General features: G+C 48.3%; 1 protein-coding gene across 2 annotated transcripts in view; it reads left to right on the forward strand.

Annotated features, from left to right (window-relative positions):
• The first annotated feature begins 410 nt into the window (after positions 1-410).
• LDLR (low density lipoprotein receptor) overlaps positions 411-11,981 on the forward strand; it is a 35,362-nt gene continuing 23,791 nt past the window's right edge. The window contains exon 1 of one of the 2 annotated variants that reach the window (XM_002921392.4): positions 411-606. In XM_002921392.4, coding sequence (XP_002921438.2) covers positions 540-606 — 67 coding nt within the window. In that variant the 5' untranslated portion in view covers positions 411-539. Of the gene's footprint in view, positions 607-1,181; positions 1,300-11,981 lie in introns of those variants that run through there. The other variant, XM_034657798.1, reaches the window with a different exon arrangement.

An 11,981-nucleotide genomic window follows, 5' to 3' on the forward strand; every position in this document is an offset into this window, starting at 1 on the left:
ACAAAACAAGATCACTTTGGGGCTGAACGGTTGTGAAGATTTTATTTAAATTCCTCACCTGTTTAGACCAATTCTGAAGACCCGGCTCAAAACTACATGGGATTAAACTCAGTTAAAATCCATATACGATTCCTAGAAAGGAAAAGGCAAGTAGAGAAAGGAGGGGGTAAAGTTTCCGACATGTCTAGTTTTTCCTTCGGAGGCAGAGGGGATATAGTCATTAGCCTATTAGATGATTTGAAAGAGAGTTTTGGAAAAGACTGGAATCCGAGTCAGGGCTTCACGGGTTAATTTGCCCTTGTCACATCGGCCGTTCGAAACTCCTCCTCTCGAAACTCCTCCTCCTGCAGTGAGGTGAAGATATTCGAATATCACCCCACCGTAAACTCCTCCCCCTGCGAGGAAACTCACATAGAAATGCTGCAAATGACTGGGGCCCCGCGTGCATTTGCCGCCCGAGCTCTCGAAGCCCGGGTTTCCTGCACGGACTTTACGGACCAAGGCCCGGGCTAGCGCCCTCGCTGGCGGAGGCTGGGAGCATGAGACCCGCGGGCTGGGGGCTGTGCTGGGCCATCGCCCTGCTCCTCGCAGCGACTGGGGCGGCAGGTAAGGCTGGCTCCAGGCACCCGCGTGCGGTGGGGTGACCCCCCCAGAACTCGGGGAGCCCCTTGGTAATTCTGGGAGCTGCGGAAAATGACCCCATCCTTGTAAGATGTGTGGGAAAATGGCACGAAGTCCTTTCCAAACGGCTGGAGGGAGTGTTGAAGGGATTGCGAGGTGTGGGGATGTGGAGGAGTCATGACAAGAGGGGTGAGGCTTTCCCTATAAGTCTCCGCCGGATGGGGGGACCCCCGTGTCTTCCTCAGAGCGGGACACGGGGCCCTCCAGCCCTTGTGAGACGGGGACCCCTCCCCACCGAGTTCTGGGGTGAGGGTTACCAAAGCTTGGGGGGGTCCCTGCGGGCGCCCTCGCGTCCACCCGCGGACAGGAATGCCCCAGGCGGCTCAGGTGGCTTTGTAACGCGCTAGGGCTCCAATGGAGCCCCGGGTCCCACGCAGAGTTTGCTTGTAGGCACCGCACGCGCGCTACTGCCGGTGGCCACCGCCTCCAGCCCCGCCTCCGGCCGTGAGGGCCAGTCCCCGAGCTCCCATTGGGCGCGATTGGAACACGCGAGCCTCGAGCCACTCCCCTTGGCCAATGGGGGGCGGTGGATGTGGTTGGGGGGCGCGCGGGGCGGGGCTGGGACACGGGCTGGGGGGCTCGAGGTGAGGCTGGAGACTCACGCAGCACCTGGTTCAGGTGAGGCGGCCGTCGGGCGTTCCCTCGCGTCCCTCCGGGGCTCCTGTCACCAAGCAGGCAATGCGTCCCGGGCCCCCGGAGTCGCCTCCGCGAGCCTGGGCGAAGTGCCCTCCGCGACCTGAGGCGAGCCCATTTTGTCCTGGAGGCCGCCCTCGCTGCCCCGACCTGGGTCGAGTTCACCTACGCGCCCCTAGGCCACCCTGAGGGCCTCGGTTCCTTCGCGAGCCGAAACCTGGCCTCAGAAACGCTCGCCCCTCCTCGGTCGCCAGTGAAGGGCAATTCCCGGAGATCTTCCACCTGGGCAGGGACCGGGAGGCGGCAACGTGGGACGACGGATCCCTCAGGGTGGCCTTTTTTGTTCAGAAGCTCTGGATGGGTTTAGTTGAGCTGTCCGCATGATGATGTTTCCTTTTAGGGGGTTCCGATTTAGATTTGTTGCAGAGACTAGCTGGGGCACGATCCTGATATCCCCCGGCTTTGAGTGAGTGGCCAGAGGCATTTGACCTCGCCCTGGATGTGAGATAAATGGTTCTTTTCCTACTTAGAACCTGAACAGCGCCTAAAAGAATTGGGATTATCTGATAACAGGATTGCAGGAAACTTTTTTACTGAGGGGAGGGGAAGGGCGGGGTGGGGCGGCTTTGTGCGTGGGGAGCTTTGGACGCTTGGAATTCCTCTCCGTGACACATCAGTTTTCTCTGAGCGGAGGAAGAGAGGATGCTGCCATATGGCCGAGGGTTATTGCAATAACTCTGCCACCCAGTTGTGTGAAGAGGAGAGACTGTGGATTGTCAAGGACGTTTGAGTTGTATTTCCAACGCTGATTGACTCCATCCCTAAGAGGAAATAATGGCAGTCAAATCTTGAGCAAGATAAGTTGCTTGCTTTAGTTTCCGCTCTCTTTGGGGTTCTGATAGAACTGCAGGGGGAGGAGTTTCTGGAACCGCCAGTGTGACCTGGCTGGTTAACCCCTGAAGCCCTGACTCGGATTCCAATCTTGTCCAGAGCTGCTCCAGGGTCAGCTGCTTGATTTGTCAAATTTTGGTATCCCTTGATTAGCTGCGCCCCCAAAATTGGAAATGCACCTCCTGAAAGACCTCTCTTTCGATTCTCTCAACTCTGATTATTTCATCCCTAAAAGGAACTAATGACGGTGACATCTTGAGCAAGATGTGTTACTTTACTTTGGTTTTCTCTCTGAGTGGCATCCTATGTTCTCAAGGACACTCAGAGTCCCCACCTGGTCCCCAGACTCCTGAGTGCTAGCAGTTACTTCTCCTCTGGTGTTAACAGGATGATGTATATTTGTAGCAGCCCTGGCTGCTCCAGCGTGCACCTTCACTGTCTTTAAAGCATTTTGGGGGGTAGAGGAGGATGGAATTTCTTATTCTTTTTCCTTGGAAATGGGAGTTACTGGAATCTGGACTGGAATCGCAGGACTGGAATGCTGGAATCGCTTCACTTAGCCATTTCAAAACCACTTGTGTACAGAGTACCATGTTTGCCCAGGGCACGCCCAAATTCAGAGAAGTGGAGCATCTCTCTTAAGAGGTGTGTGTCTCTTTTAGCAACATGCTCCAGGGAGATTCTTTGGTCATTGCTGGGCATACTTTTCTTCCAGGGCAACACTGGAAAAAGAACTTTTTTTGAGACCGCAGACCTTTAAGGGGAATTATGTGGATCATTCTGTCTTTCCGGGATATTCCTGATCTTATCTGTAGGGTTCCTCCTTTGATAAGATCCAAATCTGGATGCCTTTGTGGCTTAGTGTTTTGATGGCCCTTCATATTCCTTGTTAAGTACATTAATAGCATCCACAGTTTCCCTGGCTGTCAAGTACGTGAGACTTGTTGATAAGACACTGTGGAGGTAACCAGCAATGAACAATCACAGAAACAAACCCCTCCCCAAAGGAGCTGACAACAAAAGTCCTCCATTGAGATCACCTGGTTTGGAAAACACACTGGTAAAGTGATTTCTCATTCATATTCAGCTGAGTCTGTTAGCACCAGCCTTTTTTTTCCCCCAAGAAAATGATTCTATAATTCTGACTTTCCTGAGCAACAACTGTGTTCAGTAGCATGGGAAAGAAAACATCGAAAGCATTTACCACCTCATTTGTATGCTGGCGAAAAAGCAGAACTGTGTATTCTCCTTTTCTGTTTCGATAACCTTGTTCCTGGCTTGTCACGTGTGACAAGAGAGATTTGGGCACTGGGGGGTGTGGGTGTGTGCGGTTCCTGTGTAATTTGAGGCATCCCCAGTGTGAGGGGATACGGAATTGCTCCAGTTTGCTTTTACTGGAATTCAAATGAAACTGACAAGGAAAACACACATCTCGCTTCTGTAACAGGGAGGAAGCCCGGAGGTTTCTTTGGCCGGTGGTGCTTCGAACTGGACGGGTTCTGTCCCCTTGCTCAGAACCGTGTCGTCTGCTGTGAGGACACCCATCTGATGTCCTGTCACTCAGCTCTTGCTGTGCCTGATCCCTGTCCCCAGTCCCCACTACCAAGGCCGTGGGATTTATTACTGTCCCCACTGACTGTTGCCTGGCTGCACCTTAACAGTAAAATCCATTAGCTTCCGTGGGATTTATTACTGTCCCCACTGACTGTTGCCTGGCTGCACCTTAACAGTAAAATCCATTAGCTTTTCATTCAAACATTGTCCGCAGCGGTCGGCCAGCTATTGGATGACCTGCCCTGATAAAAAGTAAGGGTGGGGTCTTCCTGTTGGTGAGGTCTTCAACCATCTTGGGCTAGCAAATATTTGGAGAGCTGTTTCCAGGGCAAGACGTGATGTCCAGGGAAGGGGTTTATTATTCTTTATCCCTCTTTAAAGGACCTTAAGGTGTTATGACTATTTCCAGTCTTTCCGGTGGCACGTTTTGTTGGTAAAATAGGGCTTTGTGCAAAGGTTTGGGAGGCCAGAGCATTGGATTAGTGGTAATGGAAGTTGTGATCCCCTAGGGGAGAAGGTAGGACAGAAGCTCTTCCTCCAAGATCCTCATTGTGAATGGCCTTTCCCTGAACTTCCTTTTTAGTTTTTTCTCAGAGACCTGAAATTCCAATTGCTTTTTACCCACCCCATGTGCCAGTAGTGAGAAGTGAGTCATATCCGGTTTTCGGCAAGGCACAGTTCCGATTCCGCTGTGAGTCAATGGGGTGTGGGCGTGCTGTGGAGACAGCTCTGAGGGACTCATCCTGTTCAGACCAGTAGTTGGGCATTTAGATCATCAGTCTGTGTAACCACCGCACATTCCAAAGCTCAACACATTCCCTTCTCTCGTATTTTCTTTCTCTTACTCATTCTCCTTGTCACCTGGGCTGCCCGCAGTGGCCACCTCCAGCCCGGCTTCCTTGTAATTCAGCTTCCCACTCCTTTGATTCTTCTAAGCCCTCCTTGGGACTTGCACTTTGAAGACCCGGACTTGGTTGGCTTTTTATTTATCTTTTAAATTTTCTTTAAGTAATCTCTACGCCCGTTAACGACCCTGAAATCAAAGGTCGCATGCTCTTCTGACAGAGCCAGCCAGGTGCCTCTGTTGGTTTTTTAAAATGAGGTATAACTGGGGCACCTGGGTGGCTCAGTTGGTTAAGTGTCTGCCTTCTGCTCAGGTCGTGATCCCGGGGCCCTCCCTAGCCTGCATCTCCCTCTCCCTCTGCCCCTCCTTCCCGTCCCCCCAGCTCATGCTCACGCTCTATCCTCTTTCTCCAATAAATAAAATCTTTAAAACATAATGATAAAATAGCTTTTTTTTTTAAAAGATTTTCTTTTTAAATAATCTCTACACCCAACGTGGAGCTTAAACTCACAACCCCGAGATCAAGAGTTGCATGCCCCACCGAGGGAGGTGGCCCAAGGAAGCTGGTTTTTAAATGGGGGTCCCAGGGACCCTCAGCCCAGGTGCAGGATTAGGTTCAAGCGTGGCGGAAATGTTCAAGGGGGCTGGAGGTCTCTGGCATTGTCAACCACCCCCCCCAATGACAAAAGACAACAGAAGGCACTTGGAACAGTTGGAGAACTGGAGTAACAAGCAGGCAAGCCAGGGACAGACAGTGATCGGTGTTGCCGTTACTTCTCTTAATTATTTTTTCTTTCCTTTTAAAAAATCTCAAAAGTAAAACATTCTTCAAAGAAAAAGAACTCTGAAATGAATTGGCCACTATTCCCTATGCAGAAGCACAGATAGGATTCTGTTTCTTAAAGAATAAACATGGAACTATTAGAAATTATTCTGCACCTCCTTTTTCTCCCCAGTTAGAAAATATTATGTGCAGCTTTCTGTTTTTACAACATAGGATGACTGGCCTCATCTTTTTTTCTTTTCTTTTCTTTTTTTTTTTTTTTTTTAAGATTTTACTTACATGACCGAGCGAGCACAAGCAGGGGGAGCAGCAGGCAGAGGGAGAAGCAGGCTCCCCGCTGAGCAGGGAGCCCGATGTGGGGCTCAATCCCAGGACCCCAAGATCATGACCTGAGCCGAAGGCAGACGCTTAACTGACTGAGCCACTAGGTGCCCCAACCTCATCTTTTTCAATAGTTGTAGAGGATTCACATTATTATCATCTATAGATTTTGCACATATAGCTATATCCCTACGTTTAGCTATAGATACACCTTTTTTTTTTTTTTTAAGATTTTATTTATTTATGTGACAGACAGCCAGTGAGAGAGGGAACACAGCAGGGGAGTGGGAGAGGAAGAAGCAGGCTCCCAGCGGAGGAGCCCGATGTGGGACTCGATCCCGCATCGCCGGGATCACGCCCTGAGCGGAAGGCAGCCGCCTAACGACTGCGCTACCCAGGCGCCCCTAGATATACCTTTTTAAGTTAGATTGTGTATTATTTATCTATTGTTGCATAACAAAGTACCCCAAAACTTAGTGGCTTAACATAACATCCATTTACTGTCCCACGGTTTCTGTGGGTCAGGAATTTGGTAGCAACATTGCTAGATGGTAAGTTGCAAACCGAATGACTGCAGGAAAAGAAATTTTGCAGGCTCTGTGGTATCCGAAGGCTTGATGGGAGTGAAGACTCCATTCCAAGATGGTAACTTGGAGGCTTTTGGCAGAAAACCTTAGGTCCTCTCTGCACGCAACTCCCCCTTGGGCTGCTTGAGGGCATCTTGTGACATGCCTCCCCCAGAGCAGGCAGTCTGAGAGAGGGTCCCATCTAAGAAGATCATGGAGGACGCTGCAGTGCCTTTTTGATCGAGGCTCCGAGGCCACACCTCACTGTGTCTCACTTTTTCTGTGAGGAGCAAGTCCCCGAGTCTAAAGCACACTGCAGTGCGGCAAATTAGGCTCACCCTTTGAAGGTAGTGTCACGGAATTTGTGGTCCTGTTTTTTTTTTTTTTTTTTGGTTTATTTATTTGAGAGTATGCGAGTGGAGGGTAGGGGGTGGGCAGAGGGAGAGGGAGTGAATCTCAGGCAGACTCCCTGCTGAACACAGAGCCTAACATGGGCCTGGATCCCGAGACCCTAAGATCATGACCTGAGCGGAAACCAAGAGTGCCCTTTGTGGTCCTATTTTAAACTACACCAGTTTTCTCCTTTTCTCCTAAGAAGGCCTTTGGAATCCCTCGAACTTAGCATTGCCCTGCACCTGTGCTAGTATTTCTTCCGGGTCCCAGAAACTTTGCACTTTAACTTTAACGTTGCAGGTTCTGCCCTGTTACCCTCTGCAAGGGAGAGAGTGGAAGAGTGGCCCTTTTCCCAGCCCTTTGCCTGGTGAGGTGAGGGACCTGGCTCTGATTCTCCCCATACCTGTTGCACAAAAGTATTGTGACTATGTCAGGCATTGGCCCGTGCCTCCGTTGTGCTGCAAGGATGAAAAAGACATTCCTTGCCCTTAAGATTTAAATTTAGGTTGGGAGATGCGCAAGTAAGCAGGTGGTTTTCATGTAGTGTGATAGGAGTGAGAACTGGATGTTTTAGGAGCTTCTGGGGGTGCAGAACCCAGTTTTTTGGAAGGTCCATCTCAACGTTGAACTGTTAGTCAAGAAATTATCCCCAAACTTAGTGGCTTAAAACAACACACATTTAGGGGTGCCTGGGTGGCCCAGTCCATTAAGCGTCTCTTTGGTTTTGGCTCAGGTCGTGATTTCAGGGTTGTGGGATCAAGCCCCACGTTGGCCTCCTCGCTCAGTGTGGAGTCTCCTTGAGGTTCTCTCTCCCTCTCTGTCTGCCTTTCCCTCTCGTGCTCTCTCTCTTTAAAAGAAATAAATAAATCTTGGGGCGCCTGGGTGGCTCAGTCATTGGGCCTCTGCCTTTGGCTCAGGGCATGGTCCCGGAGTCCTGGGATCGAGCCCCACATTGGGCTCTTCCACTGGGAGCCTGCTTCTTCCTCTCCCACTCCCCCTGCCTGTGTTCCCTCTCTCACTGGCTGTCTCTCTGTCAAATAAATAAAATCTTAAAAAAAAAAAAAAAAAAGAAAGCTTAAAACAACAACAGCAACAACTTGCATTTACTATCTCACAGTTTCTGTGCGTCAGGAATTTGGAAATGGTATAGCTGGATGGTTCCAGCTCCCCATCTTCCAGGAAGGTTCAATCTGGATGACTGCAGCGGAAGAAAACTTGGGAGAGTTGGGACGGAGCTGCAAGGATTTAGGCTCTGAAGTTGTGAAACTTTTATGGGATCCAGCATGGAGGCAAGATATGGGTCACGAGGTTCATTGTGGATGGGGCAGGAGAAAGTCCCTCCCACAGGGTTGTAATTCACGTTGCTTTGGGGCAGGGAACAATTGGTGAAATCTGGTGACCTCAAGGTCATCGCTGCCTTCCTTGCATGTAGGGAAGCTTTCAGGTCCGCTATTTATGGGGAAAACAGATGTCTGCAGATGTGTGGATGGAAGGCATGCTGGCCATTTATCATGAGGTTGGAGGGGAAGTCCTAGGCAGGTCCTTCCGGCTCCCTTCCCACCATGGATCACCTTCACTTCTCTGCCACCTAATGTCTTGGCATTAACTTGGTTGGAGACCTCAGTTGTTCCATTTTGGCCAAGAATGGAATGAGCTTAGTCATTTTATTTTATTTATTTTATTTATTTTTTTAAGATTTTATTTTTTTATTTGACAGAGATAGAGACAGCCAGCAAGAGAGGGAACACAAGCAGGGGGAGTGGGAGAGGAAGAAGCAGGCTCATAGCGGAGGAGCCTGATGTGGGGCTCGATCCCACAACGCTGGGATCACGCCCTGAGCCGAAGGCAGACGCTTAACCGCTGTGCCACCCAGGCACCCCTGAGCTTAGTCATCTTAATGACCTGCTTTCCTGTGACATCAAGCCCTAAAAGCTTTCTTCTCCCTCCGCACCCCCATGCTCCACAAATCTTTTTTTTTTTTTTTAAGATTTTATTTATTGTGAGAGAGAGAGAGCACAAGCAGGGGGAGGGTAGAGGGAGAGCGAGAAACAGATTCCTTGCTGAGCAGGGAGCCCAATGTGGGGCTCGATCCCAGGACCCTGAGCAGGAGGCAGATGCTTAACTGACTGAGCCACCCGGCACCCCATCTTGAAGGACTTTTTAAAAGTAGCCTTTTTCTCTTGAGAGCTTTTTCTGTATCTTCATTTAATAAACTTATATCACTTAACTCTCTCTCTCTCTCTCACACACACACACACACNACACACACACACACACACACACACACACAAATAGCCTTTTATTTTAGAATTATATTAGATTTACAGAAAAGTTGCAAAGATAATGCAGAGAATTCTCATAGATCCCACATCCAGATTCCCCCAATGCTAACATCTTACAGACCATGGTATATTTGTCAAAACTAAGAGTTTGGGGCACCTGGGTGGCTCAGTTAGTCTGCCTTCAGCCCAGGTCATGAGCCCAGGGTCCTGGGATTGAGTCCTGCCTCGGACTCCCTGCTTAGTGGGGAGCCTGCTTCTCCCTCTCCCTTTGCCGCTCCCCCTGCTTTTGCTCTCTCTCTCTCTCTCTGTCAAATAAATAAATAAAATCTTTTTTTATTTATTTGACAGAGATAGAGACAGCCAGCAAGAGAGGGAACAGAAGCAGGGGGAGTGGGAGAGGAAGAAGCAGGCTCATAGCGGAGGAGCCTGATGTGGGGCTCGATCCCACAACGCTGGGATCACGCCCTGAGCCGAAGGCAGACGCTTAACCGCTGTGCCACCCAGGCACCCCTGAGCTTAGTCATCTTAATGACCTGCTTTCCTGTGACATCAAGCCCTAAAAGCTTTCTTCTCCCTCCGCACCCCCATGCTCCACAAATCTTTTTTTTTTTTTTTAAGATTTTATTTATTGTGAGAGAGAGAGAGCACAAGCAGGGGGAGGGTAGAGGGAGAGCGAGAAACAGATTCCTTGCTGAGCAGGGAGCCCAATGTGGGGCTCGATCCCAGGACCCTGAGCAGGAGGCAGATGCTTAACTGACTGAGCCACCCGGCACCCCATCTTGAAGGACTTTTTAAAAGTAGCCTTTTTCTCTTGAGAGCTTTTTCTGTATCTTCATTTAATAAACTTATATCACTTAACTCTCTCTCTCTCTCACACACACACACACACACACACACACACAAATAGCCTTTTATTTTAGAATTATATTAGATTTACAGAAAAGTTGCAAAGATAATGCAGAGAATTCTCATAGATCCCACATCCAGATTCCCCCAATGCTAACATCTTACAGACCATGGTATATTTGTCAAAACTAAGAGTTTGGGGCACCTGGGTGGCTCAGTTAGTCTGCCTTCAGCCCAGGTCATGAGCCCAGGGTCCTGGGATTGAGTCCTGCCTCGGACTCCCTGCTTAGTGGGGAGCCTGCTTCTCCCTCTCCCTTTGCCGCTCCCCCTGCTTTTGCTCTCTCTCTCTCTCTCTGTCAAATAAATAAATAAAATCTTTTTTTATTTATTTGACAGAGATAGAGACAGCCAGCAAGAGAGGGAACAGAAGCAGGGGGAGTGGGAGAGGAAGAAGCAGGCTCATAGCGGAGGAGCCTGATGTGGGGCCCGATCCCATAACGCCAGGATCACGCCCTGAGCCGAAGGCAGATGCTTAACCGCTGTGCCACCCAGGCGCCCCAATAAATAAATAAAATCTTAAAAAACAAAACAAAAAAAACTAAGAGTTTAATGTTGGTCTGTTACTATTAACTCTAGACTTTATTTGGATTTCACCACCTTTTCCCTTTCCTCTTCCAGGACCCAGTCCAGAATTTCACAGTGCATTTGGCCCTAAAGTCTTTCATCACAGTCTTAACTAGTCGCTCTCCAAACTCTCTGAATCACATGCCTCCACTGGTTAAAAAAAAACAAAAACAAACAAACAAAAAAACACACTATGTTCTCCCCAATGTAATTATTCATTATATACCACTACTAGTCTATTAGATACATTATAAGATAGAACTCCACAGAGAAGCAGAGATGTTGAACCAAGATGAGCTAAAAAAATACACAACACTTTAAAAATATCTTATTCGTGATAGCTTCCTAGGATATAAAATCTCAAGGGACAATGTATAGTTAGGTCAGGGAAGTCAGGGTTGTTTTTTTCTGTTTGTTTTTAAGATTTATTTACTTGAGAGCGCGAGCACACACGCATGAGCACCTGCTCGGGGGTGGGGGGCAGAGGGAGGGAGACTCTCAAGCAGACTCCGCAATGAGCATAGAGGCCGACCCAGGGCTCAATCTCACATCCCTGAGATTACGTCCTGAGCCGAAACCAAGAGTTGGACGCTTAACCAACTGTGCCACCCAGGCGCCCTGTTTTTTTGTTTTTAAAGATTTTATTTTTAAGTAATGTCTACACCAAATGGGGCTCGAACTCATCCCCAAGCTCAAGAGTCGCATGCTCTACCAGCTGAGCCTGGCAGCCACCCCTTTGCTTTCCTGTTCTTTTTGTCTGGAAGGTTCTCCCAGCCATGGAATAACTTTCTGGAGATGTGGTTTCTGTTTCAAGTTATCATGCATTCAGTAATTACCCTTGTGCAAAATGAGGTAATGATTCAATTTTGCACAGACCATTAAACTATACTTTTGGTTATGGCTAGCATTCAAAATTGATAAAAGGAAAAACAGAGGCGCCTGGGTGGCTCAGTCGGTTAAGCTTGTAACTCTGGGTTTCAGGTCAGGTCATGGTCTCTGGGTCGTGGGATCGAGTCCCACCTTGGGCTTCACGCTTAGCAAGGAGTCTGCTTGGGATTCTTTCCCCCTCTGCTCCTCTCCTTGCTCACACATTCATGCTCTCTCAAATAAAATGAATGTTTTTCCTTTTTTTTTTTTTTTTTTTTTTTTTTAAGATTTCAATCTTCTTACAAGAATAATGGAACTTAGAGTAAATGTAGCCATCAGTCAAAGTGTACGTTTTACATACTATTTGCCCTCAGAACATCTGACTCAATAGGAAAAATCCTACTAACTTCTTTTTTGGGGGGGGGGTCTTATTTATTCGCAAAGCATCATGAGGTAAACCAGATAATAATTTTTATTGGCCACAGTGTTTTAATTTACATAGGGCATTAAAGTTTATATTTAGAGATTAAAATATTTTTTTACCAGGTATCACTAATAATAAAAGTTTGCTTTATTCCAGTTCACAGAGAACAGTGCATTCTGAATCAAAATATAGTATTTAAGACTAAACTCAGTCAACATTATTGCGATCTCTTTTCCAAAATGCAAAAGTCAATGTGTTAAGGAAATTTCCC

Source organism: Ailuropoda melanoleuca, chromosome 4 (assembly GCF_002007445.2).
Source record: "Ailuropoda melanoleuca isolate Jingjing chromosome 4, ASM200744v2, whole genome shotgun sequence".
NCBI lineage: Eukaryota > Metazoa > Chordata > Mammalia > Carnivora > Ursidae > Ailuropoda > Ailuropoda melanoleuca.